The sequence below is a fragment of the Lagopus leucura genome, unplaced genomic scaffold (assembly GCF_019238085.1).
Source record: "Lagopus leucura isolate 7727_CA_CO unplaced genomic scaffold, USGS_WTPT01 Super-Scaffold_100002, whole genome shotgun sequence".
Lineage (NCBI taxonomy): Eukaryota > Metazoa > Chordata > Aves > Galliformes > Phasianidae > Lagopus > Lagopus leucura.
The window spans coordinates 13,245,896-13,268,252 of record NW_024962263.1 but is presented as its reverse complement, the minus strand read 5'-3'; the positions used below and the strand labels follow the sequence as shown (position 1 = coordinate 13,268,252).

At 43.0% G+C, this 22,357-nt stretch overlaps 1 protein-coding gene across 3 annotated transcripts in view; it reads right to left on the bottom strand.

The window, feature by feature from the left end:
- Window positions 1-601: 601 nt before the first annotated feature.
- RNF152 (ring finger protein 152) overlaps window positions 602-22,357 on the bottom strand; it is a 38,570-nt gene continuing 16,814 nt past the window's right edge. Inside the window, exons 1-2 of one of the 3 annotated variants that reach the window (XM_042869888.1) lie at window positions 10,753-11,035; window positions 602-2,904 (exon numbers count right to left, since the gene is read on the bottom strand). In XM_042869888.1, coding sequence (XP_042725822.1) covers window positions 2,161-2,904; window positions 10,753-10,785 — 777 coding nt within the window. In that variant the 5' untranslated portion in view covers window positions 10,786-11,035 and the 3' untranslated portion in view covers window positions 602-2,160. Of the gene's footprint in view, window positions 2,905-3,866; window positions 3,891-10,752; window positions 11,036-22,357 lie in introns of those variants that run through there. The other 2 variants (XM_042869887.1, XM_042869889.1) reach the window with 2 other exon arrangements.

Sequence of the window (22,357 nt, the reverse complement as noted above, 5' to 3'; positions counted from 1 at the left end):
CCTGGCTGCTTACTGGGAACAAGTGATTAACATGTTCACAGACACATTCTGGAATTCCTGTCATTCTTTACTGCAAAGAAATCAAATGTGCTGCTGAGCAGTGTCGATGCATTACAATTCTCATAAGTTCAAGGCATACTGCACATCACCTTGCACCAAAAAAAAGGCATTTAATTTGTTATCTGAGGATAATGGTTTTTTTTCTGTGCTATGAATACATATGACTGTTCCTCTCCAAACGTGATCATACGTACACCACAACAATTAAGCACCATATGTTTATGCTATCCTGCAGTTAACAGAAATTAAGGAAGAAAATGGTGGTGTGGGAAAGAGGAGGGAAAGAAATCCAGCACTAAGTCAGAGGTATGTTCTTGAAATTTCTAGTTGAGAATGTTTACTGCGAACCAGAAGCAAAATCAGAAAACCACCACCATCTACAAGGCCAACCTTGGCACTGTACAGTCAAAATTATGTTCTCTGTTGTTATAATACAACCTTGAACAATCTCTAACTAATTACTAGAGAGAGCACTGGGTGGACAAGTCGCTCTTCGGGGAGATTACACGTAGGCATCTGCAAGTACAAAGTATGAGCAGTAAGAACCAATGCTGATCAATAGAATTTTCTGTCTTAGTAAAGGCCTGCTATGTATCTCTCCATCTGATCCTTAAATCTCACAGATTTCAGCATTCACACTTAGCAACTCACACAGAGCTCCATTTAAGCTACAAACAATACTAAATCTAGTGGAGCAAGGTGCTGCTGCAGGTTCAGGAATTTGGCTCAATCTAAATAGAGAACTGCAAATAACTGGGAAATTAGGACATTCATAGGTGGATAGGGATATTTCCTGTGCTTTTTCTTCATATCTGTCATAACAAAGACCAACATTCATATGAAGTGTGGCAAAAGGTCTACGTCATGCTCACCTATGCATTTTAACACCTGGACAGCCACGCTGATTAATGAGGGACAGCACAACCCAGAAGAGGGTTCGGCTAAGCTGTGTTCTTCTTCCAGCTCTGTCACTGCCTCTTATACAAAGGCATAAAGATTGCACAGAAAGGTCCATGGTCTGTTGGCATGGTGAGGCTTCCTTACAGCAACTTCTTTCTCATACTACCCATGGGTGTGCAGCTGTATCTCCTGTGAGATAGGGAGGCAAAATAGGTGTATATTTCTCTAAAAAAAAAAGAAAAAAAAAAAAAAGAAAGAAAACCCAACCTCCAGAAAAAGAAAAGGAAGAACAAATTGCTGTCACGTCCTTGCAGGAAGGAGTCCTAGGACTTCTCATGACCCACTTCTTCACTAATAGCCATGAAGGCCAAGTCTGCAGGAAGCCCGCTTGCCAGATCAGAGGTAAAACAGTATGACTAATGTTCACCATTCAGAGCCATTCTTCATGTGAAGTGTGTTAGGCAGAAATGTTTGGCTGCATTGTTAAGTATTCCTCCTAGGCTCACTTTGCTTCCCTGCTCAGAACCTCCTTCAAATAGAAGATTCTTAAGTGTCACTTCCCCACAGCCGTAAACAGTGGGGAAAAATCAGACACAGGCAAAAAACCACATACCACAGAACCAAACAATTGCTTGTAAAATGTTTCCTTTTAAAAACTATTGTACAACCTCCTAACTTAGTTTAATTAATGTGCAGCTTAAAACATAGAAAATGTCTTACCAACTAAATGATTTCTGTTTTACAAGTCTCCCCTTCCCCCCAGTTAAAAAATAACACATGTGGGTTGGTATCGAACACTTTTCACTGAGTCACAGGCCAGTTCTCCTTCAATTCTACATGGAGCAGTTCTGATTTTGAGCTACCGTGGTTAGAAAAGAGCTCATACTGCATACTTTACAGTACAACCAGCTACACAGATGTCTTTAATCTCATAACACAATAAAAACTGCCATAAATTACAGTCCCCTTGATAAATGACTATGGTGACGCATGCAGTCCTTCTCATTGCCGTTACCATCAGACACTGGACATAGCTTTCTCCACTGGTGCTGAGGGCTGTGGCCAGGCTGGTGCACCACCATCTGGGAACAAAGTGTCCTGCAGTCATCGGCCAAAGTTTCGGTGAATTGTCTCACTCGATACCACCACCACCACCAACCCAACCCCTGGGTGAGCAACCCCGGGGCAGCCCCACACCCCTCAGCCGCATGAGATCACCGTGAAGCGCTTGGAAATGCATGACATGTTGTGGAGGACGATGCCCAGGAGAAAGACCAAGACACAGGCCACCAGGATCACAGTGCAAACCCCCGACCAGGTGGAGCTTTTCACCACGCCTCTGCGGTCAGGCTCCTCCGCACCTGCCTCAGCAGGAAGGCCACCCTGCAGCGGCTGCTGCTCGGCCGGGATCGTCACCACCGCCAGGGACTTCTGCTGGCTGCCAGGCAGGAGGCGACAGCCGACGTCTCCCGGCAGCATAGCCCTCTCCTTGGAGAGGGGCAGGGGCAGCATGTAGCACCCGTTGCTGGGGAGTTTGATGAAGACAGGGGTGTGCTCAGAGGTGTGGGGGATGGCGATGACGGCGATCACCTCAGGGTCATCAGGCAGCTGTGACACAGAGTAGCCCGGCGGCAGCTTGGTGATGCCACGGCACCAGGGACACCGCAGGTCCTTCTGGCTGGTCCTCATCTGCTGCAGGCACACCGAGCAGCACGTGTGCTTGCAGTCCAGCAGCTTGGGCCGCCTGCGCGGGCTGTAGTAGTTGAAGCAAATCTGGCACTCCAGCAGGGAGTCCTGGGACAGCGTCTCCATGGTGGCCGGCAAGGCGCAGCGAGGCACTGCCAGCCTGGTGGGGGTCTGGACACAGTGTCCCACAGACACCTTCACCCGCTTCTTCTCAAGAAGGCTGGGAAAAGCGCAGGGAAACCTCCAGCCCTTCAGCACCTGAGGCAAATAGAAACATGAATCAGTTGGTTACTGACAGGAACGTGAGGAAACACAAGCCTAGCTACAGGTGAATTCGTAAGGTGGCAAGAGAAACAAATCTGCAACTCTTAACAAGCAAGTATTATTTTGTCAGCTTTACCAAACCAGTCGTGATAGCCAGCATTCACCCTTTTCTTGCAGTTATAAAATCACTATCAACCCTTCAGACTTCTACTCATATTTATTCCCTTGAAAGGAGAGGCACAAAGCAGGTCCTTCAGCATCCACCTCATATTTTCAGAACTTTCTTTCAGCCCTTTCTGCACCATAACGATTCTTCTCATTTTGCCCTCTAAAACCGTGATGACTTTTAGCCATTTGGTTCAACCACTAAGTCTGTATGCAAGGTGGAAGGAAAAAAATGTTTAAACAGATGCATTTCCACAGGCTTCCGAAGTTCAAACACATCCATGAATGAGCAACCACCTAACTACATCGAAACACCCACGCCTGTGCACAACAGAAAGGAATGGCAAGTTCTTCAGTTAAATTAACTGTGGGCTAGGTTAGACGAACAGCTTGTGAAATAAACCTCATCCCTGACAAAGGCATCCCCTGAGGTGAAAGGCTCTGCTGAGAACCCAGGACTGCAGCACAGCATGAAGAATGCACAGCACTGAAAGCAAGCTGCTGCTGACCTTGTTCTTAGCTAGTCATTAAAAAAGGATTCCTTGCACTTCCCACTTATTCCTTACAGCTAAGCAAAAAGAGGCAGCTGTATTTACTTCCACAGCAAGTTGTTTAGCCTTGTTTGATTTCAGCCACTCCAACGCATGTAAATATGAAGGAGAGATATTTTTTACAACTTTTTGCTCCGCCTTCCTCACTCTGTTTGAAGAAGTATCAGATCAAATTTGCATCCAGATAATACAAGAAAACAAATCCAAAATATCTGCGTGGGGACCTTGATTGTCTCTTACCACAACGTTATATGCAAAAGAGTTAACACCACGGCTGTTGCATGATTTTTTCCCTTCCACAGTATTATTTCTTTTTCTTTCCTCCAGGTTATAGCAACTGGGGTGCAACACACTAATCAATAGGTGACACCAGCAGAACAGAAATAACGTCATTCAAGACAAACCAGGCATAAACACGGGGTTTGCAATGCAGGGTAGGCCTCTGGACTAAAACGTCCCACATCCTGCCAATATTTGAGCTGGGAAAACAAAATACACGTCATCTCTTCAGATGCTAATGACTTGTCACTGGCTGGCAGCACTGGCCCTGCTGCCGATTTTGTAACAGCAGTAGATTTTGGCTCACAAAATGCTTCAACAAACATGCAGTGACAACCCTGACTCAGGAGGCAGAAGGGGCTGAGGTTATGAAAGCTGGAGCTTGTGAGAAAAGCCACGTTCCAGCTGTGGGAATGAGCATTTTGGGATGCTTTGCCTAAGACCCTGACCAGTGTGAAGCCTGTGCAGGGACTGGGACAAGATGCCCAAGCACCGGGTGTACACTGCACAAGGCTTTAGTGATACCCCACATGCAGAAGGAACCACACACTGCCATGGAGGGGGCTCTGCACTCACAGCTCACATGCAGGCTATAACCAAGGGAAAGGAGCAGAAAAAGAGGAAAGGACGGATCTTTTGCATCACTATCTCCATATCCCTAAGGCAAAGGCAGGCACAAGGAAGACTGAAAGAAAGGATCTTCAAAAGACTGGTATGTACATGAACAAGAAAAATGGAAGAGCGAGGCACCTCCTAGCTGAAAAAGAGTGAGAGGGAAAGGCCAGATTAGAAACAAGTTAACAGGAACTCAAGTCACCAGAACCAGTTTCCAATCAACCACATGTGATCCAGCAATTTTATACAAATTCTTCACAGTCATGCACTCTCTCTGGCAAATGAGCTCAGACATTAACAGATGCAACTCTAATGTCCTAGGGATAGCCCTAGGTATATACAAAACTGTTTAAAAAACTTTGTAATAATACTGCAATACTATTATGAGAGGTAGAATATTATTATGAGACCACTGAAATTCTCTGATCCCATTTTATTATCACCTGTAACAACTTCTCTCCAGTTACAGCGCTCAAGTAAAATAGTTTCTATTGATCTTCAAGCAATTGAGATCGTGCTCATTTTTTTCTGACCTCCTATCCTTGTACAGGAGTTATATATTCACATGCTATTGAGCCCTCCATCCCTGTTGCAGTTACATTCTTAAGGCAGAGAAATGAAATACAGGCAGAAAAACGAAATAAAAGTCACCTCCAAGCAAAGAGTGTTCAAGAAAAACGAAAACATCCATTCCAGACCTGGTCTGAATGCTAAGTAATGGTGTGAGGCACTTATCCAAGAGATCCAAGTTACAAAGCACTGATGGTACTTAAGGGAACGAAAGGAGAAAAAACAAACAAAGAGTGAAGTCAAATTGAAAGGGTGTGATGGGACCTAGGACCTGCGTGATGTTTGGGCTCAACGATCCTTGCAGGTCTCTTCTAGCTCGGGATATTCTATGATTCTTCAGTATACCTGCAGAACACACTGTGACCATGACAGCCCCATTTTGATCTGGTGTTGAATGAAAGAAACAGTCACTTCCAACCATATCTTAAAGTTACATGTTTAATCACAAACACTGTTGTGAAGAGCAAGGCTGCATGATACATATGCCTATTTCAAATCACAACATTTCTTTCCCGCAATGCCTCAAATAACAACCAGAGATATACTATGACTGATCATTGGTGACATCCTGTAAGCGGAGGCTAGTATGATTCCTTCAGAACATGTCTAAGGACAAGTTAAATGGCAGCCATCTAACAGCCATCTAGCCCATCGGTCTTCGCAGACGCTGATGAGGTTGCCTTTCCCACAGTTCACATATTTAGTTTGGTGAGTGAAATGCATCTTCACTCCCAACCACACTGAAAGGCATAGAAGAAAGTCAAGCCATCACCTACAGTAAGAATTAAAGCACACAGTACTATTTGCTTCATTCTACCGCATGCGGTTAGAAAGGAAAAAGCCACACCAACTCTCCTGGTACTTTTCTACCACTTTATTTCAGTAGCTAAGCAAAGAGTTAATGCTGCAGTAACCTCCTGGATGGAAGGCTGAGCTGTTGGGTCTGTGATTAACAGCTCTGTGCTAGCTGGAGGTACTGAGCTATCACAAGTGAGCACCTCGCTCAGAGCTCACTCAGATGCACTCCTTCTGGTGCTTCGAGCCCAACAAACAAGAAGCAGCCAGGCTTTGTGTTTGTCACACAGTGGCAGCCACAGGGGCTGCTGGCAGGAAAACTGTGGGGAAAAAAAATTCAGAAAAGACTCTGTGGGGCTTTAAGAGAGACAGTGTTGTGTATGGATGGATATGGGCATGCATGTGCAAGGAATGGGGAACACGACATTCACAGAAAAAGGCAAGTGCAACTGCAATTAGTAACTCTGCCTGGCATAAATCTGACAGCAACTGGAGCTCTTCAGTGCTGAGATCTACCTAGCAACACAAACAAAAATTAACGGAGTATGAAAAATGCTCCAAAATTCAAGTATCAGACAGGTGCAGCAGCAGCAAAGGAAGTGAGAGGAGACAGACCTGCAAAGCAGCATCAGGAAACCCCCCTGCCTACCCCTTCATCCTTACTGCAGCCGATTTCCAAAGGACTGCTGATGGCCACTGCAAGGAGAGATTAACACACAGCAATAGAGTCTGCTCTCAGGAGAAGAGAGCCAGGGAGGAACCTGAGAAAGTGATGAACTGCAGATGGCTCAGAGCATGACACAGAGGCCCACCTTGCAGTCCGGGGCTGCCCTCGGAGGAGTCTTAAAGATTTGAGAAAATACCACATGACTTGAAAGCAACATGGACACAAAGCTCTGGAGAATAAAACACGGCTCTCAGCTGTTTGTCATTCATGCCATCTGCTCTCCCAATACCTTGTCAAAGGCTGAGGCAGGGCCTCAAACTCTTTTTTTGGGTGATGCCAGGCATGCTGTAGCACTGGCGCCCTGCTTCCTAAGATATCAAAGGGGGAAAGGGCATTTACTGCAGCTCCCAGCTTCCCAACACAATGCACAAGGCGTACAAAAGGTTTCTTCAGCTAATGCAACACAGCTACAGGGGGAGGAAAGAGAAAGCAAAGAGGCTTGATTAAAATTGGGTTTGCTGCAAAGAATGTTGGCACAAACACTAACTATAAAGCAAGCAGAAAAGGCAGTTATTTTTGGAAGCGGTGCAAAGACGGACATTAAACATCCACTGGATGTGAGATGGACAAGTTCATGAACACAACAATGACAAACCACTGCCTGTTAACACGGTATAAGGACAGCCCCAAGGACCATGCAATGAAAAGCACAGTCTTGAAGGGGTGCTGCCTCTACCAGAGAATGAAGAACTGTCTTCACACATATTTCTAACTTATTAAGGCTCCAAATTATACCAGCATGAAAGCCACAAAAAGATATTTTAATAATGCCCATGGAATTTAATACAATTCAGCGAAGGTTAAATATTGCATCATGTTGTTAAAGACTGGCTCCAGGGCACGTTGGTGTAGTTAGCTGATCACTGAAAGCCTCAAAAACTTTGCACATACTTATGCATGTGTTCAGGCACGCTGTGCTTGCTGGATGGCAAGGTTACTAACAGACATCTAGCACGGCGCTGCGCTGATAAAACTTCACCTTTCTCAACGAAGGTTCATTACAAAAACTCCCCAAACTCATTAAGAATTCTGTGATGGTATTACTGTCTATGATTTATGACAAGAAAGGTTCACTGGGTTCAGGTGCCCTTAGGCTAGAAAGGAGAGGGAGGGGCAGCACAGAGGGGAACTAATTGTAAAAGCCCTCTGCCCACAGACATGGAAAGAAATGCCTGCTGCAGTCACTTAAAGCTGACAGTGAATAGGAAGAACATAATTAATATCTGGTTGCATTTCTGCTACAAACTCAATATCTATTAATGTTTTCAGCAGATTTGTGTTTGGGACTGTTGCAAATACCTAGAACATACTACCTGATTTTCTCTGAATATCCTTCAACGATTCCATTTATTTTTAGGCTGTTCTGCAGCACTAATTACCATAGAAACCGAAACAGCACAAAGATTAATTAAATTATTCAGCACAACACCCTTGTTAAGAGAGAAGTATTATCATTATTACACCCTTCTATCATCTAAGAAAAGAAGCGCAGAGAGATGAAGTAGTTGGTCCAAGGTCATGCAAACACCACCCAGGTTGCCCCACTTCTCACCTCATGAGTCAGCAAGCAGGGGTGGAAGACTCTAGACAGATTATTTTTTTGCAACGCAGAAACAAGGCTCAGAAAATCACCTGATTCCCCTAATTGCTCCTATGTGGCAGCATCTCCATGTCCTGTCCAAGATTTTCTGTTCATTGAACATACCAATTATTCCACAGACCATGCAAAATATGAAAGCCTGTGATCGAAAAGTTAAAGCATCTCCGCAGACATCATGCAAACTGCGACTGAGACAATGTCTGCATTTTGAGGAACACAGTTAACAATAAAACAACAAATTTAATTCAATTTTCTCTTGGGAATTACTAATTTGCCAGGCACCTTTCGCCTAAGATGGACAGCCTACACCCACTATCCTTTCCATTTTGTTATTCACAATGGTACAGAAATACTGCAGAGCAAAAGCATTTTAATTTGACCGAATCCTTAGCCAGCATATGCTGGCATTGATCCTTCAGCTTTAATCCAACCCTTGCCAAGAAGACAACTAGGCACACGTACTCTTCGGATGCGTAGAGCCACAGAAAATAACGCTGAATGAAACTATGAAATATGAGCCTGCAACATCCTATGAACTTGTGCCAGGGGATCCATGCTGATGAAGAACCTGCTCTGGGTGATCTCAATAGCAAAGACTAAACAGGACAGCAGCTGGCCTCCCTCTCTGGCACTGAGCACTCAGAAGTGGATCACAGAGCCTGGCTGCAAGGCGTTAACGCATCGCATCTACTTCAGGAATTGCCATCAGCCAGCCCTTCCAACAGACAGCAGAGACATAAAGGCCCACCACGCTACTGTAACCAGTTGCAGAACTTTACATTTTTGGAGCAAAACCACATCAGCTGAAAACAGCAGTCTTTAGCGTTTTCATAGAAACAGAGAGAGACTCACTTGCTGTACATTGCTCCATCTCACCTCAAAAGCTCTGCTGCTCCCTCCTTTTATCTGCAAACTTTGACACGTCCACATTCCCCAGCTCCAAAGACTTTATTTTGGTCAAATATGATCAGGATAAGCTGCACTTTGTTCCAACAGCAAACACAACACTACTAATCACCCATAATGTGCCTGGTCAGCAAATGATGAGTACAGTTTTTTACTGCTGAGTCAAAGCAGTACAGCCATGCTCACCAGAAAGTTTCATGCAGTGTTTTACCAGAGGAAAGGCTATTTGAAATCAAAATATTCCTGATAAATGTGCCTATTTCAGGCACATTTCTTCTGCCTTCCCAGCCCTTCAGTAGCCCTCCTTGCAGTTGAACATGGGGACCAGACCATAGAGTCTGACGTGCTCCTCACCAACTCAGAGCTTCCAGGTTAGCAGCTTTTACAAGGTGACAAGCCAAGCTGCTCCAGAGCCATAGGTCCCTGAAACTCCCAGCTCCCAGCCTGGAAGAGCACAAGAGATCCCTGCATGCACAGCTGCCCAGCCAGAAAGAGTCTCATGTGGTATTCCTCCTCATTTCTGCTGTCTGGAAGTTCTCTTCCTGCATGAGGAGTGCATTGGCAGGATGAGACCCGACCCTCGTCATGAAACATCCCAAATCTGGAAATTCTCCTGCAGAGGATATAAAGCATTACCTCTCAACATGAAAATGAACAAAAACTCCAGGGTTCAAAGCATCTCAAGTGGCAGTGCTCATTTTTGCAGTTCATTCTCACTGTAACTCTGGCAGGGCCATTAGCACTTCATCAGTTTTCTTGGCTGCTCTTAATTATGCCTGACACACTGGTAAACCCTAAGGTGAGAGGAATTAAAAGCCAGGTTTCTCCACCACCAAGTGACAAATCCATTTGCCACTCAAGCTGACATAAAGAGGAATGGGGGTGGAGGCCCAGCAGAAAAGCAATCTTCTCCTCATTCCCTAACTAAAAGCCACACGGTTAGTCATCGATGGCCAGGACACATGGAACAGATGGTTGGCAAGGGCAGATTTAAAGTATCTTCCCTAATTTAAAGTGATGTCACAAATTAAGCCACAAAGGCCAAATTCCAGAACCTCACAGCTATATGCAAGCAAAGAGCAAAGCTTGCTCTGTGGATATTAAACTTGTTCTAAGTAACTCGCAGTGCAGCATCTTTCCAAAAAAGATTTTCATTTATGGCTATGTGATGAGATTCTGTGGTACTCAAAATGTAGAGGGAGAGAGACCACAAAGCAACTGATCACTTAAAATGACAAATTTGTTCTTCCATTACAGCTTTATGCTTCATCTGCCATTGATAGAATTTGCCTGATACCTGAAGAGAAACTTAATTAAAACATTCTTCCATCCCTCCCTCCCCTGAGAATCCATTACAAAATACCACCATCCAAAAAAAAAAAAAAATTTAAATAAAACTCAAATGCTTCTCACTGATACAGTGGGCGCTCGACTGGAAATCAGCTTGAAGTAGTGTATTAAGGCAGTCAACTATTAGAAGTGAATGGAGCAGCTCTCCAAGTAATTTTTGATAAAATCAGGTCAAAATCTGCCTGCATATTGGCTCAAACAGAGGAAGACAGAAAGGAATCAATATTCGCATTTCATATGCTGTTTATATAGTGTGAAAACTATAAACCCCGTTTCACGCTTACCTCAAGCAACTCTGCTCTGTGTTTCTGTCTCATACACAGGACCCACAAAGTGTGACTTCCTGAGGAAGCGATGCTCAGACCCACACTGCTCAGTAGCCCCAGCCACGGCACTGCTCCTCAGGGCTGGGCTGGACTGTGTTTTGTGAGGGTGTGGGTAGGGGAGGTTTCTTCCTTTGCTTCAGCAAATAACAGAAAAAAAGCAAGAGATCTAAGGGAATCAAAACAATACACCCTTGTACATTGAAAAGGATGGGATTAAGCAATTGGAAAACATCGCATTAAAAGCCTCATAATAATAAAGATCTTTTCTGTCCTACAGACCCCAAAGAAACAGAGGAAGGTTTAAGGCAGACAGCACTGAGAGGGGAGCTTTATACCTTTTTACCTTTCTCCTGAAATTTACTGAGCAAGGGAGTAAAGTCCCCTGTTTATCAAGAGAAAAGGTGCAGCAGATGTCATAACACAGAAGAATGACTTCCAAGAGCTTATCTTCACAAGAGAGCAGCCGATAACCAGCTAGCATGGCTCCTCAAGGTCACCCACAAAATGCCATTTCCTAATGCAGACAAATTGTGATCTTCATGCATTCACAGCCTCTGATAAGTGCTACAACTATCCCAGGTCACAGCACTGGTCATTCTAGTTTGCAGACTACACCAAAAGGAACTGGAACCAATCCAAAAGCTTATTGGAAACTAATCATTCACCCCGTAGCACTCCTGGCAGCTAATAATATTAATACCACATTCACTGCCTGAGTTTTGGGAACAGTCCAACACTCACTGCAAATGCAGATCACAAGCAGAGGTAGGCCAAGCCCAAGCAGCATACATATTCATGGCTTCCTATTTCTAGGTGATCTGTTTTCCTTGTATATATCAGGACTTTACAAGAGTAAAATCCTCCCTAAAAGATCTGGCATACTAAAGAGAATAAATAACTTTTTCCAACGGTTTCCCAACTGCATGTTCTACCTATAAGTACAAACACTCCACGAGGTCTGGAGCAGCCAAGTAATGAAGTGAATGATCTGACATTAGCCACTGAAGTTAATGGGATGACAAACGCTCTTGAGGTCAGTCGTACATTTACATATTTACCACGCTATCCATCAGCATAAGTAAAGCAGAGAACTGGTGTCAGCAGCCACAGGCAGATCACTAAATCTCTAAGTGGCAGAAGCCTTCACTTCTCCTTTACCACCCCGAAAATGGGCAACCTGGCAAAACACAACCCAATCTTCCTAGAACAGCTGCAACTAACCTGACTGGTTGCATGTAAAGATTCAAAGCCCTGGTCCCACCAGGGATTATTTCTGACTATAAAGGAGGAAACAAACCAATGCCAGGAAGGGTTCCTGGATCTCCCGTTCATGCCAGTAGACATGGGCACGGCAGTGGGAAAAAGATGATTTCCGTGAATGGTCTTCTAGGATGAAGACCAGAATAAGGTGAGAGAATCTGGATTGCCTCATGTGAACCAGCACAGTTTGCAAGATGAGTCACCTTGCAGCTAAGCACTAAGGTACCCTAGAGGCCAACAACGATAACTCAGGCAGCAACTGGGCCTGCACTGGCATGTCACACAACCCTCTCAGGTGGGCCGAGATAAATTACAGCTCCCCAGAGACTGAGCACAAAGCTGCAGAGCTGCCAGCCTCTCTGCTCCGACAGTTTTGCCATAATGGAGACTGGCCATCAGCCACTCAAATGCTCAGGCACGGGAAAATAAACTCTTCTTGCTCATGTTACTCAAAATCTTTGCTTTCTTTCACAGAGATGGTAGGTATTCAATCCTAACAGCCACTCACCTTCTGTAGCTGCGAGGAGTTTATCAGACCTGCCAAGCTCTGTCAGGTTGTATTTCATTCTTTACAGCGAGTTTCAAAGTTCGGGCTAGACATCACCCATCATACTTCTGCCAGTCAAAGTCTGGCTGCTTTAGAAACACCCTGGTGTGAAAAACACTCCACTTGGCAGCACTTATCTAACAGTATACAGCATTCACTGCATGAAGGAGTGCAGATGCTGAGAAAGGACGGTGTTACGCTACCTTAGAACAAAAAATCAAAATGAAGCAAACTGCTTTGCTGCTTAATCTAGGGCCTAATTCTGCAGAATTATCTTTGAGAACAAGCAGAACAAGCTTTGAGAAGATAATGAGCACAATATTGCTAATGCTCAAGACTTCATCACAATCCTGATCGTACAGAGCAACACCGAGTCCCTTAGGCTCATGATTATCAACAATCAGCTCAGTATTCAGCAAAAAGCTTGAAAACATCAACTTCAGAAGCCTCAGACTCTGATTAGCCAGAACACCCAGAACTTCAGTCTCTATCTTGCAAACCAGTCTCGTGATTCCCTGGGACTCAGACTCTGAGTTACAGCTAACTAAAAAATGCAGTTTCAAATTAAACAAATTCATTGGTGGTTTCAGATCAAATTAAGCAAATACTTTCTCCCTGGGCAAAAACAGTAATTTCCATTAAAATGTCAACTCATTTCAGCTTTCATTTCAGTTTGACTGTTTTCCTTCATAGGAAAAAAATTTTACCTAGGAAAAGCAAAGGGCAAACAAAGCTTTTTGCACCGACTCTGGAATAACATTTTCTTGCTGTTGTCAGAGACTGAATGAGACAGAAGTACCATTTACTCTCACCACCCTACCGCTGAATGCAAATGTCTAAGTCAGACAATACACCGGTTTTCTTTTTCCTTCACAGCCTAGGGAATGCTAATGATCAATACACCCAACTATTAAGCAGTAGTTTCATAGCTGCACATTTGCAAAGAATCATTCATCCTGGCTCAAAAATAAAAAACCACAACATGGAGCATTTTAATCATATAAGTCACATTCCCTGATGTGATTAAAGCCTGAAGGCTTCTCTGTTTGATGGGATTACTGGTTTCAAAGGTGTTTCTTATAGAAGAGCTAGAGGATCTTGATTCGGAAAGGCAGGCAGTTCAGAGTCACACTCATCCCAGTAGTCTCAAAAACACATCCCCAAAAGTCACTAACAGCTTATGAACACATATCAGAGAAGCTTCACCACATACATCCAACACATATTACACATAGCATCACACAGAACAGCACTTCCAGCCAAAAAGGTGCCACTTAGACTGCTGGAAGAAAGGAGGAAAAGCCTGTTTCGTCACACTGTGAAGTGCAGCACTGGAGATGTGATACAGAATTGGAGATATCTACACAGAATTAAAGTTAATTCCATTCAGTTCAGATCTTAATTCTATTTTGTTAAAATAATTCCTGCGTGCCTTACAGTGGTTATGAAGCACTGGAAATATCAATGCCTACAGCCAAAGCAATGCCACAGGAACCATGCGACTTACACCAGTTGAAGTGTAAAACTGAAGATCAATGTGACAAAGCAGATGCGAGACATCTCTCTTCGCTATTATGGAATCAAGTCACATTTAGGATGAAAAATACTTTACTCTGGACCCAGGTTTGCGCTGTGCCACAAAGTACAACATCCCTTGCTTTCTAGCCAAAAGAATTTCCAATTTATTTAGTTCACTGACATCACTGTTACTTTTTACAGTTGGGTCAGCACTGTCCTAACTTTTGCTTAAGTAACTTCATTTGTCAAGTGCCTTCATTCTAATGATTACTCCTTTAGAAATCAAACACGTGCTCTTTTTTATGTCTCGTGTTTTGCCAAAAAGCAGCATCTACTGGGAAAATCATTCTCTAAACTTTAAACCACTCCTTCATACAGTGTTCTGTATTTTTTTATGCAGTGGAACTTGTGCTGGGTTCTTTCACACTGAGTTTGCAGAGCACCTGTCAGGGTGAAGTCCTTGCCAATATATTGGGTACTTAAGTGCTATGACAATTAAAAAAAAACAACGTAGGCATCAATACAAATAGTTAATGCTGTTATTACTAACACCCCCGAGCTTTGGTGTGAGCTCTAATCTCCTAGAGCAGCTGCTTCTTGAAAACAGAGCTAAACAGAGCAACAGCCAGCAGATGGCACTCCAGAATACACAGCACGGAAAAGCAAGGCTTGCAGGACCGAGCAAGCCCGTTCAAATCAGCTGTGCCACCGGCTTCAAGTTTGGTTTGGATTAAAGACCATCTCCCTTTCTCGCTCCCAAAGAGCAGAGACTAATAAATGCCTCCAGCCCCACCTTTGAAAACCATGACTGTGCTGTATAAGAGGAATCATGTCTGAAAGCACAGTGCATGGCACATCCTAAGTGCTGGGCTCATGGCTTGCTCCATAAAGGGGAAAGCTCCCTTTGGGCAGGCTGAGACATTTACCCATGCTGTGTATGGAGAACTGGCAGCCTTTTTCTGCGTCCTACTGCTCTCCTGAACTCCTTCAAACAAGCTGAAATAATGCTGTCTTTTACTGCTTTAAAACAGCAACAATAAACAACACACCCTAATGATTAAGAGACCATTTTCCCTCCTGTTTATTTTTAGCTTCCCCTACACATACAAAAACATCCACAGCCTTGCCTGCACGGCTATGAAGCATCTCTACAGATGGCTCCTGGCGGCACAGCGTCGATTCCCAGCCTCCTCAGAGCCCTCTGCCTCACCCCATCGCTCACACTCCTCCTGCAGCAAATTCAGTCAAACTGACACTTCTTCCAATTAAATGCTGACTGGCAGGAAAGCCTCTATCTAGTATCCTCATCAGCCAGAAGAAATAAATCCAACTCAAAGAGCTCTGGCTCACCCAGTCTTTGAGGGTCTCATGTAACCGTAAGAGCAATTAGTTTGTTTTTCTCCTGGTTGAAAAGCTCCCAATCAGTCTTAAAAACAAGACCCTTTAAAACACCATGCAACCAGGGAAGGACAGGAGGACATGGTACCTTTCAACCCAGGAAGATTGTGCTTTCCTTTTAGAAACTGAAATTTTAAAGCTAGTTGTTTTGTCTAAGTCCAGGTACCAAGCACAGCAGTTCATTTTAAGAGACCTAATGAAATGACTCAGCTGACAAAGATACAATTTCTACACCATCCTCCCCTGAAAAAGTTTAGAGTCAAAACATTAAAGTCATACAACTGGGTGGGAAAAAAAGGCTGTGTTTTATCAGAAGTCCTCGTGAATTATCTAAAAACTACACCAACACTGAAGATATTCATCCCTCATGCAAAAAAAAACAGCAGATATTCTTACCACTTACACTTTCCTTAAAGGCAAATCTGTACCATGGGATCCTTCTGTTTATGCAGAAGTAGGAGAAAAGTCTGTCAGAAAGTAATTACTTTTCCTCTCCTGTATTTGTCAGTGGATCTCTGGCACCTTCCCCCACAAATTGACCCCAGATATACACAGACACAAAACTTTTGAACTTTAAGGTCATCTCTGTGGGTATGAGCAATGCATAAACCAAACAAAATCAGGCAAAGCAACCTGTCCCCCTTGAAGAGCATCCACAATTAATGCCACGTGATATTCACTGCGTTTCTGGAAATTCATACATATCTAGAATTCACAACTCATTCCCAGCAAGCAGTAACACATACCATTTTTCTTGTTGGTCACCAATATTATCCAGCTAAAGAAGCAGGATTCAGCTCAAGATCCATGTATCATACACACACCACAGTTTGCAAATATCTTTTACTACACTAGAATGGGCTGATGACAAAGAAAGAGGAATAGGGCAACTGTTCTTGCTTACTCTGCCTTCCTAGCAGCTATCCCAGTGTGGATTTGCCTCATAAAATATTAATCTGTAGAAAAGTCAGCCATGAAGCAGAACTGTAACCCATACCAATTTTAAACACGGAGCAGCAATGAAGCGTGTAACTGTCTGGTGATTATCATGAGACATCAGAAGTACTTCCAAGTTAGCAAGCGTTGCAGTTATTGCTGTAAGAACTTACTTGATCTCCGTTTCCAAGCTCTCCCCAAGCAGATGGATGTTCCACTTGACATTCCACCCACCTGATGTGGAAGCAGAACTCAGGGGTGCCCAGGCTTCTCTATGCTTTCTTTTCGCTACAACAAACTGCACTGTCTAATGAGCAACCTCTCCTGACAAAGGAGACTGCAATTAACGTGGACTCTTCAGAGCTTTGGTGTTCCCAAGCAGTAGAATATAGGCAAATGGTGGCAAGCAGGTTCAGAAAGGCACACAGAATTCCCTGGTACTGACTGCAGCCAACAAAGATAAAAACAGCCAATTTTTTTGAAAGGTCTGAATTTAAATTAAGAAGAAAATATCATATATTTAATGGAGCGGAGGGACCAAAGAGGGAAGAAATATCAGAACAAAGCTTCTTGCTTTAAAGAATATCATTCTATCCCCCTATATTCTTTTCACAAACAAGCTCAGATTTTGCAAGTAGACTTTCGGACTCCTCAGAATAATAGTGGTGCAAGTGCAAAACACAGCTGCTTAGCTGGGAGTAGTGCAGCTGTAATGGGATTAAGCTGAAGACCTTTTAAAAAAAAAAAATTACATTTTTTCATTCCTTTATGTCTGATTGCATAAGGCCTCTAAAGAATGCAGTAAAGGTCATCGAAATGCACGGTCCTTTCTTGATAGAAAAACGCCACTGTATATTTTTTAAAATCACACAAAAGAAGTGAGCGCTAAGTGCCAGAAACCGAGACCTTTAAAATTCCAACTCAGCATGATATTATGATTTATAATTGTGCATGTATAGGTTACAGCCACCTCTGTATTTCCCTTCACTTAAAAAAAAGCAACAGCTTTATAATCTTATTAAAGGACAAAGTTGTAGATTCTTATCACTTCATTAAATTGCCAGTGCATGATCTTTAATTTTTTTTTGTTCCTGTTTCATAACCACTCATTAACATAAAAAGATAAGAATTTATCCAATGGGCCAGAGTGAGTTTCAGCCAGTAGAAGAGAGGGCAGTGGAGGAAAGTAACCCAAGCATTGGGAAAGATGAGTCAGGCTCCTGAAAACACAGAGCGAGGTTTTGTTTGCTTTCTTAAAGGGAAGGAATCATGTTTTCAAACTTTTCTCTGCGATAATAATGGCTATATTTTAAGAGAGGTGAGGTTCTGAGAGAAACCCATGATTATTGACACATAGGCTTTGAGGAAAAAGCAGCAACACGTCTGTTTGAGCTACAGTGGGATTCTTCAAGGTCTACAACAGTATTCCTGTGGTTACAGGGACATGCTTCCATTGGCCTTCACCACTCATGTTTGGGTCATGCTGGCTCCAAACAACTGGACATAAAGATGAAAGTAATGTCACAAAATGGTACTCTTCCCTTACATAACTTCTAACCAGCATGAGACTGTTAGCAGCCCCCTATCTACTCTTTCTTGGGCCAAGGATGTGGTTGCATCAGCGAAGAGAAGATGCAGATTCTAAATCAAGACTCCAAACTGGAATGCGGTGTGAGGATATTTCCCTAAACTATTTGTGAAGATGGGCATTATTTCCTCTTAAAATGAACATTTCCTTATATAAATGTTTTTCACTGGATTGTTTTGCCCATTTACGAGCATATTCAGGAACGCCAGTATGATTTGGTTTTGTATTTTCCATATATAAATCTATGATTATTTTCATACGACGTAAATAATCACACAGATTCTGCAGGAAAATAAACAGTCTCCTCAAAGCCTCATTTCTATGATTCTTTCAAGTCTGAGTCCTGTCCTGGCAGCCTTTCTCTGTGGCAGTCATCCCCACACATGAAGCGTCTGTACTGCACTGGGCTAAGCCTCTTTCACAGTAATTCTTCTCAAGAGGAGATCTGGGATAGACTTTTACCACAGATCCTCCCAATGGAGAACAGGCGACCCCACAAGCAGTCCCACTTGCAGCAAACACAATGTATGTGACTGGCTCTGTTTGAGAAGAATGCTTCACTCTTCCCAGCCTCTAGAGAAAGAAGAGGGAGGCTAAATCTCCAACAATTCAGCAAAAGCTTTCAAAAAAGGCAACCACTAGATTTTTATAATGACCTCAAAATTATCCTGATGTGTCCTAGACTTCTTGATCAACTGACACTCCCATTCAGCTTCCACTACTTGTGTGGTTTTGGGGTTTTTTTTAATGGTAATAGCACAGAGAGAGTGGCAGCTTCCAAGAGGTTTTAAGCTGAAAGACGGAAGATAATGAAATTGAGAGAACGAGGAGATCAAGTTGCTGTACACCTTAAGACTTTTAAAAGGGTCATTTTTTTGAAGGGGAGTTGCTGATGAGCCAAACTGTAACAGCATTAAGTGGCCTTGTAAAAATAACCGACTACTTACTAAAAGCAAATTTGGGAGCAATACTACTTGAGTATTTTCTTATCAAGTGGCTATTATGGACCAGCTTTTATCTTCTAGACATGTTTAAACTTCATATATTGCTTACTCTGGTAAGCAATGGAGTTAAATCCATTAATAATTTAATGAGATAATAATAATTTAATCTCCAAAAATGGAGAGAGGTGATTGTTCCCCTGTATTCAGCACTAGTGAGGCCGCACCTCGAGTACTGTGTCCAGTTTTGGGCCCCTCACTGCAAGAAAGATATTGAGGCCCTGGAACGTGTTCAAAGAAGGGCAACAAAGCTGGTGAGGGGTCTGGAACACAGGCCATATGAGGAGAGGCTGAAGGAGCTGGGAATGTTCAGCCTGGAGAAGAGGAGGCTCAGGGGAGACCTCATTGCTCTCTATAACTTCCTGAAGGGAGGTTGTAGTGAGCTGGGGGTCGGCCTCTTCTCTCGTGTCATTAGTGATAGGACCAGGGGGAATGGTTTCAAGCTACGGCAGGGGAGATTCAGGCTGGACATGAGGAAGTATTACTTTTCAGAAAGGGTGGTCAGGCACTGGAATGGACTGCCCAGGGAGGTGGTGGAATCACCGAGCCTGGGGGTGTTCAAGGAAAGACTGGATGTTGCGTTGAGGGACCATGGTTTAGTAGGAGCTATTGGGAATAGGTGAACGGTTGGACTGGGTGATCTTTTAGGTCTTTTCCAACCTTAGTGATTCTATGATTCTATGATTCTAATAGACTGAATATATACCAGTAGGCCACAATTACTGCAACCACAGTATTTCTGTTGATTTCCATTTTGGCAAGGTAATCTACCTTGTTAAAAGTAAAATCTGAAGTTTAATATGTAATTTGAGCACATTCCCTTTGCCAATCTCATTCTGTTCAATATGTAGAAATGTTTATGCTAGACCAGCAAAAGGAGTCTCTTCAGGCAAATCAAACCACCACCTCCTACTCACTCTACTTAGACCTTAAAAGAAATTCCATTATTCTGCTGTCATGTTTGTTATTGTAAGTGCCTAAAAAATGATATTTTACTCATGAAAATTAAGCCAAAGTTCTGATTTAAAATTAGTCATAAGTGAGTTTTAAGGAGAATGTGGATTTTCAAATGAATGCCTTATTGAAGGAAATGAAAAACTATGTTACCTGTACTAAAGAAAATATTGCCTTTCTACTAAATAATGGAAATTTGGCAATTTGTTTTCAAATCTGTGAAACACTGCCCATATTATCACAGGGTCTTTACATATGGGATGACTCATGATTCCAATCACCAAAACAGATTGGATTTCCGAGCAAGATTTTATCTCCAACAACCACAATGGGCAACTCAGTGTGAAAAGAAGAGATGCAAGTCAGCCACAAAGCCAAGCCCAGAGGGAAGAAATGGCAAAACAAAGCATGCCAATTAGTTCCCATGGGAAATGGCGCTAACATTCCTAAACCAGGGTGTTCCATCTAATTTTTAGTTACGGGTTATCTGTCTTCCATCCATAAACTAAAACAATGAACTTTCTGACAAAACCTTGGATGCTGTAAAGATTTCCGGAAGGCAGTGCAGGGTGAATCTTCACACTAGCTGTCAAACTAACTGAAGAGGCAAATAGCTTCACCCTATTGCTGCTCAGAAGGCTTTTTTTTTCTGCTAAAGGAATGTTCTTAAGGCTACACATTCTGACACAGCAAGATATTCTGACTCCATCCTTTGTCATGCAGTTCTTCCAGTTTTTAATCTAAAAGAACACTACTATGCCGGACTGAATCTTTAAATCTTCATTCATCAGAATTGCTAAAGGCTTTAGTTAGGTTGCACCTAACTAAACCTTACTGTCCTAGCAGGATAGAAAGACCTCGATCTGCAGCATTCTGTAGCCCCAGTGCCTGAGCCTGAAGTGAAACAGAATTAGAGGGACTCGTGGCTTCTGCACGCTGCAAGCAACCAATCTCATCATGGAATTAGAATCTTAATGGGTAAGGGCTTAGGAAGACAGTAAGGCCAAAACACAGTATCTCCTTGAACGTGGGGAGAAATGGTCCCTTCTCATCATCTCCAGATCCCAGTGCAACTTACTGCAATGAAAGAAAGATTCAGAGAACTACGTACAAACAAACTAGCTTAATAAACCCCATTATTTCAGAATTGTTAAATAATCTAGAGTATCAGTATTGCTGACTACCTGCTCTCTTCAAAGCTTTCTTCTCCTTACTCACAAAAAAAAGAAATACGCTGAGCTTCCATACAGCTGAAGAAGCAATCTGTGTCTAGCATGGGTCTGCCACAAAACTGGCTCACCCACATGAGGGGCTGGTTCCTAAACCACAGTCATCTCTCCAAGAGGTAACCAGTACTTGGTCTTCCTCAAGGCAGAACCTTAGGCAACAAACAAACGAACAAACAAAAAACAACAGCAAAAAATATGAATCAGCACCTTTACTTATATCTTAAAACCAATGTTCTCCTACCAGTGGATGCCTCAGCAGGATTTGAGGAAGGTAACAAAGAAACTAAATCTGCTGCCTGCAAGCTTGAGTTCTCTGCAAAGATTACACCACCATTAGTTAAAAAATAAAAATAGGGAGCACTGCTTAAGAAAAGGTTTAAAGATACTTAGCTGCAATACTGGGTCTGTGAGCTGTACTCAGGAAGCATTTCTAACAGGAGTTACGCACTGGGCAGAAATTTCGAAGTATTAATACAGCCATCACTGCATGTCTCAGCTTTACCTGCATCAGGAAAATCAAAACTGGTCTAAATTTAGCACCAAATATTTGTTCTCTCCAAGTTAATCTTTGTGCAATAGGCTTAGGACTTCCCCAAGCCAAGCGCCACAGGAAGATTCAGTAAGCCTAGACAAGAACCTGAGTTCTTCTATACTCATTGCAGAAGGAAACTTTCATTCACTAAGCATCAAACTGACAAAATAATAATATTCTTATCCTTTCTCCCAGATGAATGTTTTAAGTACCAGCAATTTCAGCAGCTCAGCAGAGCTCTGCCAGTGCCTCCTGCTGAACCCATTCTACTTTGAAGTGCATAATTCAATATTCAGGTCAGAAAGGAAAAGTGAGTATGAGGGATGAGAGAGACCTAGGTTCCTGTCCCTGCTCCAATGAAAATTTAATTATTTTCTATTAAAAATTCATTTGGAGAAGAGCTAGAATCCAGGCAGTCTAACAGCTTTACCTACAAAAAGATCCATGACCAACTGCCACCAGAGGTACAGCCCTACTGTCCTCTGGGTGAGCACCAAACCTCACACAGAGAGCAAACACTAGGCTCCTTCCCTGCTTGCATCTGAAAAGAAGGCATCAAACTCCAAAAGAGAATTAAAAAGAGCAATTTAGCATCTTTCC